This window comes from Drosophila arizonae, chromosome 3 (assembly GCF_054131065.1).
Source record: "Drosophila arizonae isolate 15081-1271.41 chromosome 3, UAZ_ARI_1.0, whole genome shotgun sequence".
NCBI lineage: Eukaryota > Metazoa > Arthropoda > Insecta > Diptera > Drosophilidae > Drosophila > Drosophila arizonae.
This window is the reverse complement of record NC_142923.1, coordinates 17,023,281-17,047,261: the sequence shown is the minus strand read 5'-3', so window position 1 is coordinate 17,047,261 and position 23,981 is coordinate 17,023,281. Positions and strand designations below refer to the sequence as shown.

General features: G+C 37.5%; 4 protein-coding genes and 1 long non-coding RNA gene across 10 annotated transcripts in view; 1 reads left to right on the top strand and 4 right to left on the bottom strand.

Annotated features, from left to right (window-relative positions):
* The window catches only part of mtgo (miles to go), a 70,276-nt gene that overhangs the window by 10,443 nt on the left and 35,852 nt on the right, over positions 1 to 23,981 (bottom strand). For 2 of the 6 annotated variants that reach the window (XM_089464817.1, XM_089464818.1), the window contains exons 2-4: positions 23,312 to 23,680; positions 7,729 to 8,844; positions 2,420 to 2,464 (exon numbers count right to left, since the gene is read on the bottom strand). The exons of 1 other annotated variant lie outside the window; for it this stretch is intronic. In XM_089464817.1, coding sequence (XP_089320943.1) covers positions 2,420 to 2,464; positions 7,729 to 8,701 — 1,018 coding nt within the window. In that variant the 5' untranslated portion in view covers positions 8,702 to 8,844; positions 23,312 to 23,680. The remainder of the gene's footprint in view (positions 1 to 2,419; positions 2,465 to 7,728; positions 8,845 to 23,311; positions 23,681 to 23,981) is intronic. 3 more of the 6 variants (XM_089464816.1, XM_089464815.1, XM_018003153.2) reach the window with 2 other exon arrangements.
* Positions 1,349 to 5,007, top strand: LOC149269794 (uncharacterized). Its single transcript, XR_016269302.1, has 3 exons — positions 1,349 to 2,941; positions 3,918 to 4,065; positions 4,188 to 5,007. It is a non-coding gene; the product is annotated as an uncharacterized LOC149269794 (long non-coding RNA).
* LOC149269793 (uncharacterized) lies at positions 16,402 to 17,903 on the bottom strand. The gene has a single exon (XM_089464845.1). It carries the CDS (start codon positions 17,844 to 17,846, stop codon positions 16,452 to 16,454), a length of 1,395 nt encoding a protein of 464 aa, XP_089320971.1. The 5' UTR covers positions 17,847 to 17,903; the 3' UTR covers positions 16,402 to 16,451.
* On the bottom strand, positions 18,352 to 19,935 carry LOC108610827 (uncharacterized). The gene has a single exon (XM_018003175.2). The coding sequence runs from the start codon at positions 19,930 to 19,932 to the stop codon at positions 18,592 to 18,594; it is 1,341 nt and encodes a 446-aa protein (XP_017858664.1). The 5' UTR covers positions 19,933 to 19,935; the 3' UTR covers positions 18,352 to 18,591.
* On the bottom strand, positions 19,957 to 23,305 carry LOC149269792 (uncharacterized). Its single transcript, XM_089464847.1, has one exon. The coding sequence runs from the start codon at positions 21,327 to 21,329 to the stop codon at positions 20,088 to 20,090; it is 1,242 nt and encodes a 413-aa protein (XP_089320973.1). The 5' UTR covers positions 21,330 to 23,305; the 3' UTR covers positions 19,957 to 20,087.

The window sequence follows — 23,981 nt, the reverse complement described above, 5'->3', positions numbered from 1 at the left end:
CGTTACGAATTTGCTGTTCTGCTTTGAATACCTTCGGCCAGAGTATAAAAGCTGACTAGACACATTGAAAGTGTTAAAAGGCAGCAGGTAGCGGAAGATAGGGGATCGGGCATCGGGCATCGGGAATTTCCGTAGCGGGTGTAGGCGTGGTGGAGCTTACCATTTGGCCAGCAGACAGTAAAATGCCTGCCAGTGCGAAAGCGCTGGAGTGGCGGCAACTAAACTCAAACTTAATTAATGCTAAACAGCTTAACGGCGCACCAACTCGCCAGGCGGAATGTCGGTATTCATTTTGTAGGCAATTCTGAAAACGTATTTAATTAAAGGGAACTAAACCCATCTTGGCTACATACATACACACATACATACTCTCTCAATCAGCCAAGTGTAACACAAGCCCAAACCTAGTATCAGGTGTTTGCAATACTAAAAATTGAAATTGTAAATTTCCAGAGTTTTCTTACATTTTCATGAATTGTCATTTAGTAATTGCAATAAATATTTTATGACAAATGTGAAAAGAAGTATAATATTTCGTTATCAGCTATATAAATACAGCTGTGCACTGATTCTGCCTAAATAGAAAGTTGAGTTTGCCCTCAATTTCCAACTGGCATTCCTATTCAATGAATCGCAAAACATCTGCAAAAACACAATTATTCCAATTCATTTGAATACTAATGAAATGGTTGAAAAGCGTAAAGCTTTAAATAGAACACGAAATTGGGCAATATACGGGCAGATTTTAACTATGAAATTTAATTAACATTCGTCGCTGACATAAATTAAATACTCCTAAATATAATTTTTTAAAAATTATTATTTTCGATAACTGAAAATAAAAATGTGCCCCGATGATTTCCAATGATGTTGTGTAGCTTAAATTAATGATAAGATAGGTTTACGTATTCGAATCTAGTAATAAAATACCCTGGCCGTGTGCCATATGCAGCCGGATGAGCCGAATGAATCATCAGGCAAACATTTGGCGTTACGCTGAATTTTGTAGAAATAAGTTTAGCTCTGGGGCATAGGGCAAACATTCGTGCATTATGCATGACCAACACTTGTGTTAAATGCCTATTATTTGAGTCAAAATTCAAGTTGAGTAAAATTCACTCAAGCCAAATTTCAACTGCACTAACTTTATGAATCACCTGCAGTCATAAGGGAACTTGCGAACAGCCCCAACAAGTTTATTGAAAACCACAGAAGCTCAAATCGGCCAGATAGATAATAAATAAATATATATACATAAATATATATTGTATATTTCTCTAATAGTCAAATTATTTTCTCGAGCTCTATTGCATCTATTAAGATAAAAATGTTTAATTCTTTATATAGTATATAGAAATATTGTTAACGTTATGAAGGTCTGTTGCAATTGTCTTAAGCTGACAAATATGATTACTAAGTCTAAAGTCGCCTCTCAGGAATGTCAAATCAGATGAAGTATAACTGAAAATATTCCTTTACTCTTTGCCCTTTCTCACACTAGTTTTAATAAGATTACCAACTCATGTAAAAATTGCTGAACTTGCAAAATGAGATGCACAGGATTATGTGATTCATCTGGTTCTCTGTCGATAATATTCAAGTTTTTATGATAGCTTTATCGAACCTAAGCTTGTTCTTCAAGTAAATTACTTTAGTGGGAAACATTGTTGCAGCTGATTGCATGCAACTTTGTTGCAAGCAGATCGACAAGTTTGGTTAATGGGCTTTGCCTACCAAAACTTTTCAACTTTTAATGGCAGCGATTTCTGCTCTTCTCTTTCCGATTTGCTAGTCGAACTAACGATGCAAAGTACCATAAGGAGCTGTCACAATTTCAATTGCAGTTAGCATTGTGATAACATATATTTTGATACGTATGAATATATATCACTCTGTTTGACAGCATACTAAACCCTCTGAGCAGTGACATCATCAGCTCTATTGGAGTGTAGCTCTATCCACACCCAGGATCAGAGCAAGATATGGCCTCACCCTGACCTCGTTAAGTTGCCGCATTCGCGAGTGCCCATAAAAAGTTGGAAGATTTGCAGGCAACACAGGCAGGCGTCTGCTTGCCAACTCTAAAGATGTGCGGTCAGGAAATGGGATTGAGATGCCTCCTGCCTTCCGTCTTCCGCCTTCCGCTTTCCGCCCCCCTCCTTCCCCTTCCACACAGCTGGCAGACAACGCTATGATTGCATAACTGTAAAAAAGCTGAACGTTTGTCTGTCTGACCTTGTCCCGTGCACCACGACCACCGGAATGCCTTTGCATTGGAAAGGTAACAGAACAGCTCGAACAGCTCTTGCCACACTTATTTTCACTCCCAGATAGTACTACGACTGTTTCGGCTGGCATTCAAAAGTTTTTCCAGCAATCGCTAATTGAAAGCGCTGCGAGGTTTTCCACTTGCACTTACACTTGGGTACACTTTGAGTTAGACTAAATTCATTCACATGCTTACCTGCAAGAAAAAGAGAAGAATAAATTAGAGTTAGATAATTGAAGTCGTCAGCGATGATAAGATAATCGATAGATAGATAGTAAAAAAAAAAAACTCATCAGGGAAAGTTTTCATAGCCAGAGAGATTGAACAGGTAGACAAATTTTATGAACACAGCATTTTCAGCTATGTTTCCATGGAATATTTTTCAAAAATTCCATTAACAAAACATTTTGTTGTAGAAATCTTTTATAAACCAAATGAATTTCAAACAATTTCCAACTAAAATTTTATAGTTTCATGTAGAATTTCATGCCAATCGCCGTTCTTTAGAATACACGAAATTTGTGCTTCACCTTCAAACATATTTGTAAACACATGTGCAAAATATGAATTCAAGAAATGAACAGACTCGTTGAATTGAATAAGTAAAGCTCTAACTAGTCTAGTAATAATCAATATGTCAACATATTTGTAAAACATATTTTCTATTTTTCAGTAAGTTTATTCAAAATATATAAGCTCAACTCTTAGAAAATCATTAAAAGACAATACGGTTTAGCCATCGATATAGTATGCATAGCTTTCATAGCCTAGCCATATTTTATATACCACATTTTTTAATGGTCACAAAAAGTAAATCATCAGCAGCGAGAAAGCCAAAAAATAAAACAGAATCAATTGAAACATACATAACAGACAAAGCATATACATACATACGTATATACATATATACATACATATATCTAGTAGACTGAGAATATAGAGAATTAAGAGAATAGCACTCAGCTTGTCAGCGGACTGAAGTAGGATATGAGCTGTATGAGAAAAGGAGAGAGAGTTAGAGAGAGCGAACGAGATAAAAGTTGGTACAGTTACAATTTTTAATGCACGTTGCATGTGTGTTGCCACTTGCTAGGACCCCGTTTGTCATCCCTTCAACAGCCATCGCTCCGCTCCGCACCACATCGCCCCACTCTGCCCCATCCCGCTTATCTTAAGTAAGTTCTGTTGTTTGATGCCAATTTTTTGCATTGCTTCTCCTTTTTTGTCGGTTGTTGAACCCGCTTGGGCGCTAGGGCCATAAGTGGCCCTAGCCAAGAGTACCAGCAGTGACAACAACAACAACAACAACAATAACAGCAACAACAATGAGTAGAGTAACAGAAAATAAATGAAAACTGCGCTGCCATTCCGGCTGCAATTTTTTCCACCAGAGTCAAGAGAAATACGACGAAATAAATAAAATGCGTTCAAAAGACACATAAAATATGTTCAAATAATAAGCACACACACACACACACACATACGCACTTACGTATACACATAGCAGTTAGTTGCTGGGCGCCATTTTTATATACATATACATATGCCTGCATTTGCGTATGTGTGTGTGTGTGCATCTACATATATAGCTTAAGATTTATGCTTGCATAATTTAAATGTTGTCAACTAATATTGTTTAATTTCCAAGTTTGTAGACTATTTTATGTGCTGTCCATGTCCATTTTTGGCTCCAGCACATTTGCCAAACTCATTCAGAGGCTATTAAAAAAAAACATGCATATACGCACACACACACACACAGAGCGAATTTGCAACACGTGGAATGCTAGCCAAAGGTAAGCCAAAGCTTCACAAAGGCCGCCTGGCTATATTATTCGCATCTCTTGCGACAAGGTCACATCCATCTAAGAGATGTATTTTAGTGAGATATGCTGAAATAATACGTTTGTCATCTCAGGTAAAGCATGAGGCAAAACAAAATACCTTCAACACCTACCGGAACACTTGTTGCGCTCGTTCGCGAAAAAAATGGATGATTTACTTGGGATTTGAATTACGTGAAATTATTTGAAGATAAATGGAGAGTATATATGTTAAGATAAATGTATGTACATAGATCGTCTTGTGGAAAGTAATAGAAAAAGTAAAGTTATTGAAATAGTCAATTCTAGAGGGATATAGAAAGATGAATGTTAAGCAGTAGCAGTGCTCTAGAAGGAGACGACCGACTGGAAACACCTCGATGCAACACTGATTTTTACAATGAAAATAAATCAGTGTATAAGAAAGTAAATATATAGGGTGTGCAGTTGACTAAAATTTACATTAAATTTTACATTTGAAACCTTTAAGCTTTAAAGTTTGTGAGAATCTAGATCTCATATGGTGATCCGATCTTTAACTCCATTTAATCCATGTTATCAGCCACGCTTCAGTCTGTAAGTCTGCCTTTAACAAAGATTTTTACAAAGCCATAAACAAAATTAAATTTCATTTTGAATTGGATCAGGCTATTAAAAGAATTTAGAGGCATCAAGTGAGTAAGAATAAACTCGAACGCTTTTAAGAACTTCTTTAGACTCTTCATTAATTCGCATTTGCTGCTTTAAAACTCAGCTAGACGGAGAACTTGGTTAAATAAATGCAAATCTTTATTATTTACGATTATTAAAAAAAACTTAATTATATTGCTTCATAGTATAAAAAGATTAATGTCTTGGATATGTCAGATTTCCTTCCCATACTCGAGCATTCAATGGAACATATATAACCATATATGTATATCTATCATTTATATACACCTATTCAGTATTATATATGTATATACATATGCAGTAGGTATATCATTTATATAGTATTCAGTCATTAAATCTGTGCATATAATACGTATCTACAGATATGTGTATAGGTAGGTAAATGTCGGCGGTTCTGATTGTTAAAGAACTGGTTGGGCACTCACGATGACATTTTCGCGCTTTAAGAGCCCTCATAAATTTTAGTTGAAGACAAAACTTGTTTTGCCTGAGGAGTAGATCCATATGCAAATAGCATCACAAATGCCCAAGCATGAGTCAGAGACAACGAGAAGTAAACTTTTTTTCAAAAAGAGACATACACAGAGAGAGAGAGAGAGAGAGAGAGAGAGAGAGAAAGAGAGAGAGCAAATCGAGCAAGTGCTTAGAGCATTAATTATCATACAGTTAATTACAGAATTACAAAGGTCAGGGCACAAAATACCGAAAATGGTTAAGGGCAGGTCGCGTTATGTATTACACATGTATGAGACCTCTAATTAAGATATTTAAAGTCGTGTTTGAAGTAAGCATCTGTGTCAATGTAAAAGAGCTAATGAATTACCACTACTAATATTTAGATGATGAAGTAACAAAAAAAATTGCACAAGATTTTTAATGCTTTTTTATATGAGTTCACAGAGTTTTTAATAGTAATAGTCTGCATATTTATCATATAACACTAATATATGCAGCTTCTATATTAACATAAGCTTATTAAAATTACTCAAACAAAGATTTCATAGTTGAATCTATGCTTCTACAATACTATTTGCTGATGCTCTAATATTCATTTCCAATACTCTTAGCTATATCCCAAAGAAGAATGTCCATAGTGAACTCTAATATCTTCACGCTCTCATATCGTGTAGTCACGCACTTCCAACTGGAGCACACTTAATAATCCATTTGTACGCGTTCTATTTACTTGGCATTTAAAATAATAAGTAGTTTGCTGTTGATAAGAGCAATGGATGCTGTGGAGTGTAAGTGAGTGTGTGTGTGTGTGGGCATGCTGTAAAATAGAAACTACGCCAATTCAATTTAGAGATGAATGCCTCAAAAAATGTGCTCCACAGTTTTGCACAGAGCGACGACAATCTCGACTCGCACTTTTTCGAGGAAGTGGGTCATAAAAGCATACTCAGCATTCTTATAATTATAAGATGCTATGCATAAATACATACATACATATACCATGCATACCAATATAGCTAGGGAGACCGCGCCCCGGGAGCAAATTCCATTAGAAGTCGAGCCTGAGCCCAACACGCACTTAGTGCCATTTCCTTTGCAAGTTTATTCGATTAACTACAATCAGAGCGACAAGGGGCAGGGAGCTTGCTGAAACCCAAACAGAGTTGAAGATGGGCAAGCCTCCCTTGTTGGTGTAGCTGTGGGCCAAGGGGAGCGCATGTAATTGGAAATTATGGCCTTTAATGAAAGCATATATTTAAGATTCTATTGCCGCATGGCTCTTAGCACCTTTGGCCAAAAAAGTGTGAGTGAAGCATGGGCGTCATATGAGTAAGCCGAAGTGCAACCACATGCAATTAACGCTCTAGGCGAGACAAACGTTGACGATGGCAACTTAATTCAATTTGTCAAGGAACCCAAAAGTTTCTCTTTAAGTATAGCTCAGGCCTCAGGGCTTCTTTAGAGATGCCTCTAAACAGTTCACTTTACATAAGAATCAATCACAATATTAGCCTGAGGTGTTGACAAAATTAAGGTGTCTAAATATCCATTTTATAGTTAGTGGCTTATGGCTAAAATGGAAACCATTTATGACTTAACCAGCTGGAGGCAGTTCTAGTTGAACCACTTTGGCGGCTCACTCTTAATATATTGCTATCTGCTATATATGTATCTCATTCTTAATTAAGTCAAACATGAGTCAGCCTGTGCATTTTTTTGCTTATTTCCACAGAGCGTTTCTATTTAGATAATTCGTTTATAAACAACACACAAATACAGGGTGTTACGCTAGAACAGAAGTAGATATGATGTATACAGTCGAGTCTCGATAATTTATACCCCGCTAAATCAAAAATCGCGATAAATCGAAAAAATACTTCTCGATAATTCTCGATAATTTTAATAATATCTATACCAGGACTCGACTGTATTATAAAGGCAATTATTAATATGGAGCGCAGTTTACAAATTGAATTTAAAATTTGCATAAACATTCTTATTATTATATATATTTTATTGTTATTTTTTTTTTATCTTATATAGAAACTTAAAAAATTAAAAATTTAAATTCATTTTAAGTTTGAATTTGTTTGCTCTGCCTGTTGAAGCCACCTAAAATTTCTTTTTGCTCATATTTTCTTTTACACCCTGGACACCCTGTTTCTCTTTAGATTAATTCTCTTGCGCTGTCGACTTGCGTTTATTGTGTGGGCGTACGTTGTCAAACCAGTAGCGACATTTTACTGATACTATAATTTTTTGTTTGCTGCAGCTTTTCGTATTTAGTTTGTTTTTCATTTTCAATTGTAAGTGTGAAACTGATCTTTCAATAGAGGGGAAAACAGTGTCGAGTCTCTTCTAGCCATAGATTAACCACAGTCAGCAGCTGAGGCTCTTCAGAAACTTTCTTTACGTAGCGAGCTGCTTGAGACAGCTGCTGGGATTAAGATGGCTGTAATTAGCAGCCAACCGCCAAGAGCCGAGGCTAAATTCGTTGGTTTAACTCACCATATTCCGCCGAGATGGCGCACATGGGCTGATGATGGTGCTGGTGCTGATGCTGGTGTTGATGCGCGTGCGGATGGTGTGGATGCTGTGGACAGATGCCCTCGTGCGGGTGCGGCGCTATATAGTACTCCGATGGAAAGAAATCGCCTGGGTATTGAATGTACAGCGGGCCGGGAGGCAGCGGGGCCTGAACTGGCGGTCCGATGCCGTTGGTGCCATTGCTGGCGCCGCTGCCCTGGCTGCCGCCAACGCCGCTGTTGCTTGACACACTGCTAACACTGCTGGCCGAAGAGTCACCCGAGCTGCCATTGGGCGAGATGCCACCGTGTCCATTCTCATGGGGCTGCTGTTGCTGCTGCTGCTGCTGTTGATGCGCTGCCGCTGGGTTTGGTGGCCCATGAAGTATGCCATTGTTGGAGGGCGGCGGCGGCGGTGGGGGCTGCAGCATATGATGATGATGTTGCATAGCTGCTAGCAGGGCCAGCTGCTGCTGGTGCTGCTGCTGCTGCTGCGGATGATGTAACGCACACACTGGTGGCACTATTTGGGCACCCTGTGGCGGTGTCGCCGTTTGCTGCAGCAATGGCGGCGACGACGGCAGCGGACAATTGTTTGAACTGCCGTCCGAGGACGAGTGCTGTTGCTGCTGCTGTGGTTGCTGCTGCTGCTGCTGCTGCTGGTGCAACTGCAACGCTGGCGCCACCAGCTGTGGTGCCGCTTGCGGTGCCGCGACCGGTGTATTCTGCACCATTACGATATTAGCAACTGGCGGCGAGGCGGACTTGAATGCGCTATTCAGGCTCGTCGTGGACGATGCTGCGGATGAATATCTGCCCGCATTGTGGCTGCCGATGTTGTTGTGAATCGAGTTATTGTTGCTGCTGCTGCTGCTGGTGGTGCTGCTGCTGTTGCTGCTGCTATCGCTTATGCTGCTGGTGGTACTTTGTTGCTCGATAACATTAAGTCGCACCATGCTAGGAGCTGTAGTATCGTCAACCGTTTCTCTCCTCCTTCCAGTTGTGTGGTTCGACGCACTTTAACAGTTGATTCGATTTATTAGAACATGCTTTTCAAGCATGGCCTAAACAATTTTTATTGGCGTTACGTTAGCTTTATCTGAAATAAAATATTGTAAGAAAATGGCGATAGGATTTGGATTCAATTAATAACTGACTCCAAAGCTTCAGTCGGCTTTACTGATTTGCGTTTGCTGCTTCTGTTTGAGTTCTAATCGAGTTGAGATCTAAGATCGATAGCAAGAATTTATTGTCTTTCTGTCTATGCGGAATATCAATCTTCAATATGTTTCGGAAACTAACACATGTAATATGAAAAATGGTAATCCAAGTTTATAGAAGTGTACATACGTATGTATACTAGTTGCTAAGATCTTAAATCAGATTAGTTATTTTTTGTTTATTTATTTTTAATTATTTTTTTTATTTCGAGTTTTTTTTTAATTTTTTTAAATTTATTTATTTTTTTTAAATTTATTTATTTTTTTAAATTTATTTTTTTTTTTTATATTTATTTTGTTTTATTTTTTAAATTTATTTTATTTATTTACTTATTTATTTATCATTTATTTTTAATTTTTTCATTTTACCAAATTACCAAGTTGTAGACATGAAAGCTCGTTTTATTAAAAATTTTTAATTACTTAAGGCTTAACAAAATATACCATATAATAATCATCTAGCATCTGCTAGATGATGTAACTAAAGTTTTTAAATTTTATCATTTATACCTTTAGTGCAACGATTTTAACTATTTGTATTTAATATACACAACTTGTTTTCAAACAAAATAAATTCCGGGAAAAACTTTCACAGCCAATCACAAAGTTTTACACATTTAATCAGCAAAATAGTTTACATTGTTAACACTTGTTAACAAGGTCTGAAAGTTTTAATTTGCAGCCCGAGCAACTTTAAATTTGGTTGGAAAAACTCCATATTAGAAATCAATGAATATTGAAAACAATTACGAAACATTGTAATAGAAAATGTAAAAAAAAAAAAAAAAAAAAAAACTGATGCCGTGTTTACGATTTGTAGATAACTAAAAACGTACCCTATGAACTTTCGATAGTCTCTGTTGACTTTTTGACTTGTTTTTTCTATGCCAATAAAGGGTATGTTAATCTTTTGTGTTTCGGATTGCAACATTGTCTTGCATGCCTTGCCTTTCCAGGGATTCCCTTTAGCCCACACACACACTCAGACTCAACCTCTTTTTGTCTGTGACGAAATGTGATGCCTTTGTTGTATGTTGGTGGCAACTGCAACCACTAAATAGTCTCTTACTATGTTGATGCTTCTCTTTTTTCGTTTTGTTTTTATTTTGCCGTTAATGCAGCTTTTATTTAATGGGCTTCTTTTGTAATTTTCGTACATTCTACCCTGTTGTTGCATTTATCGCACCTCCTAAAGTGTTGTGGGCAGTTTTTCGACAGAGGTGTTGGTCAATTGGTATTGTATAACCAGCTATACAGTTCATTGAACCATCTCAAAGCCAACTAATTACCACTGGCTGTCACATTTTTGTATTGGATGAAATTGTATTCTGTTAAGACAGCGTTACATAGTCATCACATCAGTCATCAGTCATCATTGTTCACTAGTTCTTTGTCCTCAGACATTAACTACAGTTATTAGTTAACAGCTTTCAAGGTATTAGTTATCAGTCATTCCATCAGTCATTACTCATTAGTCCTTTATCTTAAGTCATCAACTATCAATTGTCAGCCATCTGTCATCAGTCATTACTCATTAGTCCTTTTTCTTAACTCATCAACTATCAATTGTCAGTCATCTGTCATCAGTCATTACTCATTAGTCCTTTGACTTCAGACATCAACTATCAGTTATCAGTTATTAGTTAATAGCTTTCAGCTCTCAGCTCTCAGTTATCAGTCATCAGTCATCAGGCCATCATTCATCAGTTATTATCCCAAGTGTCATGTTTATTCCTCTTTGGTTGATATAGTGCGTCTGCTGCAATGTCTACCTAGTCCGCATCTGAGACACTGAGAAGAAAAAAGAGTGGAAACGCTTCCACCTGTCTCAATATGTGCTCTTACGACTGTCTCAAGTGCTTCACACCTACTAACGTACCAGACAATGGGCAACACGCACCGTCGCAACGTCTGCAATGGCACCCCCACGTCACCTCGTTGACAACTCCACGCGGAAATTTACGCAGCTTAGCTATCGCCTTCTGTTTTCTATTAAATGTCAGACACTGCACCGTCTGGAAGAGACGCCCAGAGAGAGACCCGCTGAGACCCTGGCGCATTTGTGTCAGAAGTGTCTAGACCAGCTTTCAAGTGGAAACGTAAGCGACCAAATGAGGGGTGTGTCTCTGCCGTGCCATGCCATGCCGTGCCCCATGGCTCATGCCCACACCTTAAGCGCCTTGAAAACTTCACTTGTTTTGACTGTGGCAAGGCAGAGACTCGTATATGGTATATTATCAAAAATTGAAAGAATCAATAGAAACCGGTATCCGTGTTGAGCTTTAGCATTAGCTATTGTCTAATTGGGGTATCTATTTGCTGTGACAAATTGAAAGTATTAAAGCTCTCAATAGTAGGTGAATTTATAATAATGTTTATAAATTTATTAACTACAAGTTGGAGTAATTAATGTTTAATATTAATCATTTTACTAGCTACGATTTGAACTACTTAAAAAAGTGAACTAAAGGTGTAAATTCGAATGCTCAAATTGCATTAATGTAACAGATTGTTGGAAATACTTTTCATTTATTTATATTTAATGGCACAGTAAGAGTTATGAGAATTCAAAAAGTTACAAATAAACTTTAGAATTCCGGGAATCATTTCAATCTCAAGTCTTCAAAAAAGGTCAAGCATTGTAAAAGATAAATTTCTAAAAAAATAAAAAGAAGAAGAAAATAGAAAGCTTCTATTGTTCAAGAATTATAATTAGGTCACTTAACGCTCAGCCGCATTATGTATATGAAATGAAACATTCAGCCAAACTGCTGCTATTATTTTTATTTGTAATCAATCTGCAATTATTATTATTATTATTTTTATTTATATATATTTTTTTTTTTTAGATACCTGTAAAAATCTAATTTTTGAGTTGTTGAGACCGCAAACGCTTGGAACCAAAGTGAAGCATCAACCGCAGCAACTGCAACAACAGCCAGAGGCAATTTCCTAACGGCAAATTTCTAACATTTACCTAGTTACCGTTAATAGACATGTTGGCCAAGTTGAGTGAGAGCCGACGCGACCAAGACATAAATAAGTACTAAGAAAAGAAGAAGCACAGTCAAAGACAGAGATGGAGACAGCGTGGAGAGCGAACGAGAGAGTACACTGAGAGCAGAGTGCCACACAATCAACGGCGATGATGTTGATGATGATGATGATGATGATGATGATGGCGCACATTTCTCAGCTTTCTTTGCGCTGCACTTGAGTACATCAGCTTCGACGTCAAGCGAAGTCTCTAGAAATTGCCAACATGGCACAACAGCAACTGCAATTGTTGCATTGTTGCATAGATGTGCCTCTGCTGTGTATGTCTCTCATTGTGCTCGTTTTAGTTGACCAAATTGGCGGAGCGGGCAGAAGGCGCTGACGCTGTCTTTGGCTAAAATGCTTCTTCTATTGCGATTTGAGCACCCCACCTGCCTCGGCTCAAAGCTATTAACTGATCAATAATTTGCGGTTTCACACTGACAACAAGTCGCCGCTGCAGTCACTCAGTCACTCACTCAGTCAATCAGTTAGTCAGTCGGCTAAATGCAACATGTTGCAACATCACAACAATCAGAGTTAATTGCATAAGCAAACCATCGGCAAGTCTCAATAGTTGTAATTTTGATAAAATTACAATTTTCTATATAAAACAGTTGCATCTGCTCTACTCCATTTCTGATTGCCAAAATCTACTAACTGGGGGAAAGCAAGAGACACAGAGAGGGAGCGAGAGAGAGCGAGCAAGCGAGAGCGCCCAACTTATCTAAATAGTTAATATCGGTTTTGGCATTTCTGGTTATTGTTCAGTTTTTGTAGTCGTTTGTCGGTTACATAATCCAGCTTTGGGCACATAACAATGCAAAAAAAAAAAAAAAAACCCAACACACACACACACAAAAACTCTGTGGCTAATTACAGAGGTATTGCATAAGCTCATTCAACAACAGTTGTATGTTTATATTAAAAGAAAACAAAAACAACAGAAATTAGTTAGCGCATGAATTTACTACGAGCATGTTAATGCCTTTATATAAATGCACTAACAATGTGCTCATGTCACAGTAGTTTTGATGCAGCTCTATTAAAATGTCCAAAATGCAAGCATTCCCTTCACAGAGAGATATAATCATCATTGATAATTATTTGAGCTATATAATTAGTATAGTTTTCAGTTTTACCACACTTTTTCTTTTTGAAAGAAAAAGATTCTTATTAAAAGCTTGCGCATGGGTAAAGGCGGAAGTGGTGCAATAAATTTAAAAACTATATATCGGTAGCAAATAAAGATTATCTATATAAATAACCTTATCTCGATTTTATTGCAACCAAAAAATAAAGGTGTTTCTTGCTGTTCTAGTTTAGAATGTCTCAAAGTAATAAGTAAATGCTAGTTTATGATGCCCAATTAACAGATAAAATATGTAGTTTTATGCATCACAATTTCACTGTAACAATATGCAATACAAAATGATATATGTATTTCCTCTACAAGTGTGTATTAAAAACATTTCAAATTGATAAGAAAATGTCTCATACAGTAAACGTTAAATGCTGATAAACATTTCACTTTTTTTGTTTATCAGTACAATGCTATCTAGCAATTCTTAGAACATTAACAATTAACAAATTATAGCAAGAATTAACTTAAATTAAACACTATAAACCAAAAGCTTAAACAGTCGCAAATAATGTTGCTTAAAGCTCAATTTGAATAAATATTTGGAAATTTGTATTTGATAGAAATAAAAGTCAAAGTATTTTTTAAGTAGCTTGAGATTGATTTGTAGATAATTTATCATTTACAGAAACTATTGCTTAATTTATAATCCAATCCATCTCCTCATTCATTCTAGAAAACTTTCCTTATACACTGCACTGCATATCTCCCTTCCAGTTCCCTTCCAGCTCCCCTCTAATTGCCCACAACAAATACTCAAATATATCAATACAAATTCGGACATTTTTTTGACAACAAGCGGATACAAAAGTTTAACCACTGTGTCAAATGTCCTAAAGTCTAAAATGTATTTCGATTGTTGGCGACGACAAGAGAGAAAAAAAAAAGAAAAAACTTACAGCAATTATGTTGTTGGAAACACACAAAGCAAAACCGGAAACACAATGGAACTAAGGAATTTGAGAATTTATATAGAATTTTGTCAGTCACTCTAGACTCTAGTTAACCGTTAGTGAATCTTATTAACTGTACACTATGATAATTAATATTCTTACTAACCAATTGCTCTGAGTGTCTGAATAATAATTTATCTTTTAATGATTAAGGATTAGGACTTACATCATTTATGGTCGAACTGAATTATCAACTCTGAACACGCAATTCATATCATATGAACGTTACGAGTGCGTGATGTTTGTCTTAATATAAAAATGACAAATAAAGCATTAGAAAAAGTCGTTGACATTAAATGGAAATGGCTGCATTAAACTGTTTTATTCAGTCACGACAGATTTGAGATCAGTTCGCAGCCAGCTCAAGGCCCATAAAACAGACAATTTGTTTTATGCTTTATACACTACTTCAGTTCAAAGATGAGAAGAGATTTATTTAATATAAATAATTTGATTAAATTATATTAAATGCAAAGATATAAAGTATAAAGAATTACAAATTGAACTCGTCTGGACAAGAGATGTGACAAATGTTTCATAGATGGATGGTTCATAGTCCAATCCATGGGATTCCTCTCATTCGCTTGTGACTCTTTAATGGCGGCGCCTTTGTGCGCATTCTTACATACACTTGGATATCAATATATGATTATGTGTCTTTGTGTATTTGTGTTGTCGACTTGACAACAGTAAAAAGAACTGAAATGCTGGCTGCTGGCTGCTAGCTGATGCCTGCTGGCTGTTGGTTGTTGGCTGTTAGCTGTTGGCTGTTGGCTGCTCTGCCATTTTGCCATTTTGCTCGGCCTAACGCACGAGCCCCATTCCACAGCAGAGCCAAACACAATGGTCTTGGGCCAACTCGGTGCCAGAACGGACATTTCCCAACAACAATGGCTAAAAATTTTCGGTAGCTGCTGCCAAGAAAAAATGCCAACAGCATTCGAAAGGCTGGAGCGGAAGAGATTTGACAGCATACGCAACATGGCCGAAAAATGAGTGGCGACCAAGACCAAGTCTAAAGCTGACACAGGGCAGGGCATGGCAGAGCATGGCATCGCAAACATGGTGGCGCATCATCGAGGCGCACATGTCGTATGAGTCGTCACTCATACGACAGGGCAGCCCAAAAGGCAACAACAAAGGCAACAGCAACGACAGCAGCAACGTCATCGGGAGTCAACGGCATAAACGCCCCAAAACAGATTTGATAGTTTTTATCGATTTAAGTGGATACGGCCTAACATGCAAACAGACTCTGCGAAAAGAAATATGTAAAGAGTGTACAGATACGAGACGAACGGGCAAACATCGTCGCGTTTTCTCGTCTTTTTTCTGTCTGTCTGTTTTGTCTTTTTTGGCAAATGTCGCGGCCCGAACAAATGAGCATTAAACAAATACGAAGTCTCTGCCTTCGGAGCTCTCAAGCTGTTTGTGGTGTGAATCAGTTGAACGATAGATGGCTCGAACAGTGGGCACTTCACTCAGTTTTTGCTGCAAAATACAAAGCTGGGCTTGAAAGGCATTTCAAGAGAAATTGTTCAAGCTTTGAGTTGAATATGTACACAGGGTGCTGAAGGCACAGGGTGTTTTAAAATGTAGCTGCCAGCATATAAAATACAACTAAATTAAACTAAAATAAATATTATTTTATTTTATTTTAATTTATATAAACACATGAGTAACAAATATAATTATTTATACATATATATTGGGCGTATAAAGTTTATCTAAAACTCGACAATTTTACATAAAACTAACGAAATGAGAAGGTCGACTGTAAAGACCCCAAGTCGCCCCATGAATATTGCTTGAGTTTCGAGCAAATACAAAAGGAAATCTCTACACACATTAACCTAATCACATATGTTACTAAATGCGCAATAATTATGCCACATCTCGATCGTCGAGTCGCTCAAACAACAAATATATGTATGTAAGGAGCTTTTGTCTACAGCTTCATTTGATCTAAATATAAAATATTCATTATGGTTATATATATTATACATTCCATTTAAGTAAAGTGAACCAATAAAATTTCAGGGTTTATTTTGGTTCTTGGAAACACATACGAGAATAAATTTTGGTTTAAGTATGATAATTTATGGGACCATTCTATTCTAAACCTATTCATTTCCCCTATTCAACGTAATCCCAATTGGCATATATAATTAATCTAACTCTGTAATCAAACTGTGATGGTCTTAAATAACTTTGGACCACACACTGAATATATAAAATATAAAAGATCCGTAAACCCCTCCCCTCTCATTCTTTTATCACAAATCACAAAGAGAACACAAGTAAAGTTATTTGTTATATAGATATTATTTGGTGAGATTTTTACATAAGTATTATGTTATTTACCACGGACTGGTTTTTTTGCTGAGGTGGCCTTGGAAGCTACAGTGGTTGATTCTTCAGGCTTCTCAAAAAGTTTCTTATAGTTAAATGGTTGAAGCAATGGTGTGCCTTTCTTTTGAACTTCAGCCTTGCCAAACATATCAAGAGAAATGATCGATGGGTGATCCTTAACCCCATATATACTTCCCACCGATTGCCGTATCCTGGCTAGTTGGAGCTGTGCCTCAAGAGATGCACGCTTATACTTATGTATGTTGGCACGTCCAACTCTAATTCCTTCGAGCAATCGCTCTTGTATGGGATGTCGACGGATCCAAGTCCACGGTTTTGTATCATCAAATGGTTCATGCATTAGCACAGGTAGCATCAAGCCCAAGTATTTTCGGCCGGCTCCTCTGAAGGGCTTCTTCTTTGGTGGTGGCTTTTTCTTCATCAAGGGCTGATTATTTTCGACAACATTTGAGTACAAATTTGAAATTTCAGCGATGCTTTTCTTATTATCGCGACCTTTGGCTTTGCCGCCTTTGTTTTTAGCGTTTTTACCTACACCGCCATTGTCATCATCACCAGCGTTTTTTTTCTTTCTATTCTTATTTTTATTCCCAGTTCCATCGTCACTTCCATCATCACTTCCATCTTGACTTCCTCTTCTATTTCCATTGCCATCGCCATTTGTATTTTTATTCTTATTTTTATCCCTTTCCTCACCATATCCATTATTTTCATTACTATTATTTCCATCTCTGTCTGTATCTGCATCTGTATCATTAATACCATCGTCACCCGATCTGCCATTTACATCATCATTACGCGAATCATCACCAAACCTAAACGTCGGATTCTCCAAAAAGTTCGCCAAATCTGCATTGCCATTCTTTCCACTTTTAAAAAAGTCCTTGCACGTTGTCCCCTTCCTGCTGCTAAACATTTCATACTCTGGTCTCTTACTCGGCGGCTTGTCTACCTCGCAAGGTAAATTCAAAAAATGATCCAATATCTTAACCACTAACTGAAGAACATACGGATGAAAGGATGGTCGAAGATTGCCTCGGCGATCGTAAATGCCATCGTAGAGTAAACAAGTGTATGGCCGAACGAACGGCACCCGGCAATGGGTCCAGCGAGAGCATTTCGGATTAATAATCTCGCCAAATTTTTTCATAGTTAACTCAAACATAAAGCTGCTAACTTGATGTAGCGGCTTTTGTACTATACTAGCAAGGTTTTTTAATACGCTCGCATTCCGTTGACTCCATCGCCGCTCCTCCGAGTTCCAATGTGGGCTGAGCCGCTTACAATTCTTAGCAGTGTGCGACTCCCTTTCACAGTTCAGCAAACGCAGCAGTTCGCTGACTGGCTGCCCGCAGAAAGGGGAGCAGAATATCGGCATCGAAATTGAATTTTTACTTGTCTGTACCTTTAAAATTTAATTTTACAACTGAAGCCCGAATTCGAGGCATTAGGTAGATGTCATGTTCCTTTAAACGCCTACTGCCAATAGCAGAGAATATTTCTTGAATGTCTCGTATCTCTTGTATCTAAAGTTTGCCACTTAACTCTGGAATTTGAATCGGCTTGCAATTTAACAAAAATCGGCAACACTTTTCTAAGATTATTATATTTGGGATCTTCTTCAGAAATATCCGAAGTATACCGTTCCGATGACTCTTATCATAAGAAAAAGGGGAAAAGTTGTCCGAGATACGGAACGGAGTTTTCCGCTATAAGACTAGCGCTAGAACTGACAATGAGAGATACCTCTTTTTTTTATACCAAAGTCAAACTTTGCTTTGTTTAGTTTTCAATCCTTAAAAAAATCATTTTTGTCCTTCCATAAAATATTTTTAGCTATAAGCCCTAATTACGGATTACTATGTGATAAAACAATCTTTAAATAATGTTTTGAACTTTTATTTGAACAATTATGATTTTCTAAAGTCGTAGTTGCATTAAAATCAAATTTTCGATTAGTCAAGATGGGTGTACTATAGTGGGTTAAACCTTTGAGAGCATAATACGGACTAGTGCGTCGTTTCAATAAAATTACATTCACTATATGCTTCGCACTATAAATATGGATAAAAATTTGCCTATGTGAATATCCGTGCATATTTCGAGAGCTCGACATCTTTCTATTATTTGGCTTTCTGTCCTGCTTTTATTTGACTCTTATTGCGGCGTGACATATTGGCAACGTCATTCCTCTCCAACAGTTTTTTATAGTTGAAAGGTTTAACCAAAGGCGGGGCTTTCTTTGGTCTTTCACCCTTGCCAAACAAGTCATAAGAAATGATCGATGGATGATCCTTAACCCCATACAAACTGCGGACTGAATTCCTTTGTCTCGCTTTTATGTATTGTACCTCAAGAGTTTCACGCTTGTACTTGTGTATCTTGGCACGTCCTAATGTAGTTCCTTCAAGCACCCGTTCTTGTATAGGATGGCGACGGATCCAGGTCCACGGTTTTGTATCATCAAATGGCTCATGCATTAACACTGGTAAGATCACTCCCATGTATTGCCGACCGGCTCCTCTGAAAGGTCTTCTCTTAGGTGGTTTTGGCTTTTTCTTAACCATGCGTTTTGTCTCCACTATACTTGAGTACAAGTCAGAAATATCGGCGATGTTTTTCTTCATTTTAGCGCCATCGTCGCCAACACCATCATCATCATCGTCATCACTATCGCTATCTCCACCTTGTCCCTTACCACCTTTCCCACCTTTACCACCTCTACCTTTACCATCTTTGTCGTCACCACCCCTGCCATCTCCAAACTCATCGCCAAACGTGGAATTATTCAAGAAGTCGTTTAAGTCTGCCAAATCATCATCATCAAAGCCATCATCATCGTCATCATCACCCTCACCACCGCCACCTCCTCCACCACCACCACCAGCACCACCACCAGAACCACCTTTACCGCCTCTTCCGCCCCTCCCGAATCTCTTTCCACGCTTCCTGCGCGGTTTAAAAAAGTCCTTGCACGTTGTCCCCTTCCTGCTGACAAACATTTCATACTCTGGCCTTTTACTTGGTGGCTTTTCCACCGCGCAAGGTAAATTCAAATAGTGACGCAATATTGCAACAACTAAATGAAGAATATACGGATGGAAAACTGGTCGAAGATTGCCCTGACGATCGTAAATGCCATCATAGAGCGCACAAGTATCCGGCCGTACGAGCGGCACCCGGCAGTAAGTCCAGCGCGAGCATTTTGGATTAGTTATCTCGCCAAACTTTTTCATTGTTAACTCAAACATAAAGCTGCACACCTGATGTAACGGCTTACGTACTATGCCGACCAGCTTTCTTAACATACTCCCATTGTGTAGACACCATCGCCGCTCCTCCGAGTTCCAAACTGGACTCAGCCGTTTGCATTTCTTAGCAGACTCTGTTTCCCTCTCACAGTTCAGCAAACGTAGTATTTGACTGACTGGCTGACTGCAGGAAGGGGAACAGTATATTGGCATTGAAATTAAAAATTTAAAAGCGTGTGTACTTGAACAATTTTATTTTGAAACTAAAATCTGTTTCATTGGCAGCAAATACTTTGACTCTTTCCTTACACGCCTACTGCCATTGGCTGTAGGCAGTTCTATAATACTATATACAATATACTCTGGATTCAATGTAAGTATTCTGATCGGTGCCTTATCTCATGGCTCCGCAGCACATCGTAATATTTATTCCAATGAATGGCACTCATCGATTCGGCTAATTTCCATGGCTCATGGTACAGCAAGAGCACACGATCACTGAACGGTAAGTTCTCCTTTTTAAACTGATATAGTTTTGGCACCTGCCAGTGAACGTTTGCAAACCTTTCCGGCTTTGACACAACAGCTGAGTAGAAGTTGGATATTTCTGCTGCGGCAGCGTTATCAGGTTTTGTTTCCTTTAAAGGGTCTCCCAAGTCTGCTTCAATCAAGGCATTGAGAAGTTTATCAGGATTATCTTTCATGTTTTTCTCTAGCAATAAACGCAAAAAATACTTTTGCTTCAACTTTAAAATAGCGAGATCTATGGTTCCAAGTCCACGTCGCCGTCCGTTGTCATCCATCAATAATATTTCTTGCATAGGCAAAAGAGAGTATCCTGCACCCTTTTTCGCTTTTGATGTATTGATGCTAGTAATCGACTTCCTTGATTTGTAAGACTTTTTAACACCGGATATACTTTTGAAATGCGAGACCACGCTACGACGTGGTTTGAGATTACTATGCTTGTCGATGCTTTTGACAACGCTAGTGCGGCTCCTCTTCTTGGATATTTTTTTAATGCTCATGTTGTCATTGTTGATGTAATAGTTGTTGTTGTCCTTGATGTTGTTGTTGAGGCTGAGCCTGTTGTTGTTGTTGCCGATAATGATCTCGCTTTTGCCGTTTTTTTTCATACAACTCAATGGCAATTTAAATTCAGGTAATATCGACATGGTGCCGTGCTGCATTTTTTTTTCGATTTGTGACTGTTTCTTCTCCCAATTGGAGCCCCACCGCGATATATGCTGCATCAATTGTAGAAGTTGAAAAAGACTCTTGGGATCCGATGGATGGCGAAGATTGCCCTCAAAGTCAAAGATAGCCAGGAGTTTCGTACACGCATCAGCGCTGGCGAACGGCACTTCAAATTTGTTCGCAAAACCGCTTATTGGATTCAAAATCTGACTGTAGTTCTGTACCGTAATATTGTACATCAGATCGGATATCTCATCAATTGGCTTGTCCAACTTGGTTGCCAAGTGATGTGCCACATTAAGGTTGCGCGTTTGCCACTTCTCCCAGTCTTTATTGAAAGAGTCTCGTGCAACGTGAGAACGTTGTCCAGAGAACCTTTTATATAGCTCTTCGCCGGCCTTCAAGTTTTCCATTGCTTACATCTAAGCTAAATGGAAGGTATGTACCGCCGTCACCATTATATTAAACTGTCAAAATTTGTGTATAGTTCGAATCACATTATAGATTTGTTATTAACACAAATATTTAAATTGATATTTCCGGCAATGGTTGCTCCTACGGTCATTGACCTCACCAGAACACAAAGCAATATGATGCGTTCTGGCAGACAACAAAACATGTGTTTCCATCACACACAAAAAGAAGAAAAACAACAAATTATATATTTAGGCTAGGCCATATATGTAAGTTGCTATTAATCTCTCGTAAAATCCAGACAAATTACAATAACCAAATTAACTGCCAGTCTCTCCATCTCTCGCTATCTATCTCTCTCTCTCTCTCTCCATCTACCTCTCTCTCTCTATCTCGTTTGCTTTCTCTCCCTCTCTTTTGTTGTTCTAGTTAAAACATATGTTTATTCTTCAGCCTGTCAACATGCCAAGGTGAATCAATCTTAAAAAGTTCAAGTACGTGCGTTGCAATTTCTAGAATGAGTAATGCTTCTAGGGAAATAAAATATTAATATGAACTCGACTTTCTACAAAATACAGTACATCTATTTTAAAGCTTGGTCAACAAGTACTATATAATTGATATTTTCTCTTATAAATCAGAAATTATGTTTCAGGATTCGTTATGTAGAGTCTGGATTATTCAGTTGGAAATTCTGTTATTTCATACCCGTATTAATTTTATTTTATATATCCGCTTATATAATCTAGACTGAAATGTTTAGGGGGTCTATTGAATAACGGGCCATTCGAAAATATCTTATAATCGATGTGATAATATTGCAACATTTAACATAGGGTATATTTTGGTTGAGCGAAAAGCTCTAACAATTTTTTCCCAGCGTCAAAGAAAATTGATTCATATAATAAATTTTTACACATGCTGTCCGCCGATGATTCCAAAGAAAATTAACCAAAAGTGAAGAGTCGCAAACAAGACACATCAACATAAACAACAAACAAAGCATGGAGGCAATGACGATCGGCGTGGCTAGCGAGCAGATTGGGATGGGAAGGGAAGGTACGGGAAGGGAAAGTGAAGGAAAGGAAAGTCAATAACCGCGCGAGCTCTCGAGCGTCAGCGTCATCTCTCGTACCACCAACAATCCATACCATTCCATTACTTACGTGTCGCTTTTGCTGTGTGATTTTATTCAATTTTTTTTTTTTTTTTTTTTTTTTATTTATTTTTTTATTTTTTTTTTTTTTTTTTGAGCCTAAACAAACACGCAACTGAAAGTATCTGGTTTGTAGTTCACTGACACCTCAAAATGTAAGAAAATTACTAAAATCATATGATCTGTGGAAGCAAACAAGTTCAAACATCAAAAAATATCCTTACTAGGTATAGAGGTCTCCCTCTCTCCTACGCCTTCTTCTCTCTCTTTCTCTCTCTCTCTCTCTCTCGCTCTCTGCAAATTCAAGTTAGAATTCTTCGCGAAACTCTTTTCTACACACACCACATATAGTATGTACATACGATAAAAAGCCCACAGAAATCATCTCAACCAGACCGTAAAACAATAATTACAAAATTGCAGGTATTTTTCTCTGGCTAACATGAACAATAACAACAACAACAACAATCAATTTGAGGAACACTCATCTAAATCTAAACGTAGATAAAAAAATAAAATAAAGTTGTCATGACAATTTAAAGAGGGGGAATTTTCTCTGTACATTTGTTGTCTCTTTAAAAAAAGATTTTGCCCCCAAATAATAAATAAATAAATTCGTAATTTATTTATCAATTCGAATGCCACGTTTGCATTATATCCGGTTATCTGCGTGCAACTATAGCCATTTTTTAACTTTCAACGAAGATTTCGATATTCTTTCAAATTTCTCCTATAAACTCTTTATTTAGTAACTCTCGTAGAAGTAGCAAACGCAAATGTTAACGCCGATAAATTGAATTTCTTAAATAATTTTGCTATACTCACAATTGGCGAAAGTCCTAAGGCAAGCAATAATCCTCAAATGGAATATATTTTACAAATTTTAATTTGTTTATATATTTGGGTTTATTGTTTCAAAATTGTGACAAAGTTTGTGTTTTTAACTAATTGTACTTTATTTATTTAATAATTGTAAATTTGTATTAATTGCACTTGTTTTGTTTCATAATTATTGCATTATTGATCTTGGTTTAATTTTAATTTATAAATTGTTAATATCGCTTAGCTAAACAACGGAACTATGAACACATTGGCGATATTCAAACAATATTTGTTGTCGTCGTCGGGTTTTATTGCACTTATTAATTGCACTTTTTGTTTTATTAATTGTTCGATCGCTCGATTTTTTTGAAGCTGCAAAAATTGTGAAAGCAGAGAAATATTAATCTTTATATAACCTCAATGTTGCCAGCACGATAAATTCTATAAACAAAAGAAGACACAAAATTGTCTCGAACGCTTTCCATGCTTCTTCATTGCCTTCTTCTTCTTCTTATTCTGCTTGGGTTCAATTTTCTATTTCACTCGCCTGTTTATGTGAGCACACGCTCGCTCTCTCCCTCTCTGTCACTCACACAATCACACAGTCACACTCACACGTAGCCACACGCGGACACACTCTCACACGCTAGCAAGCACACAACACGCACACATA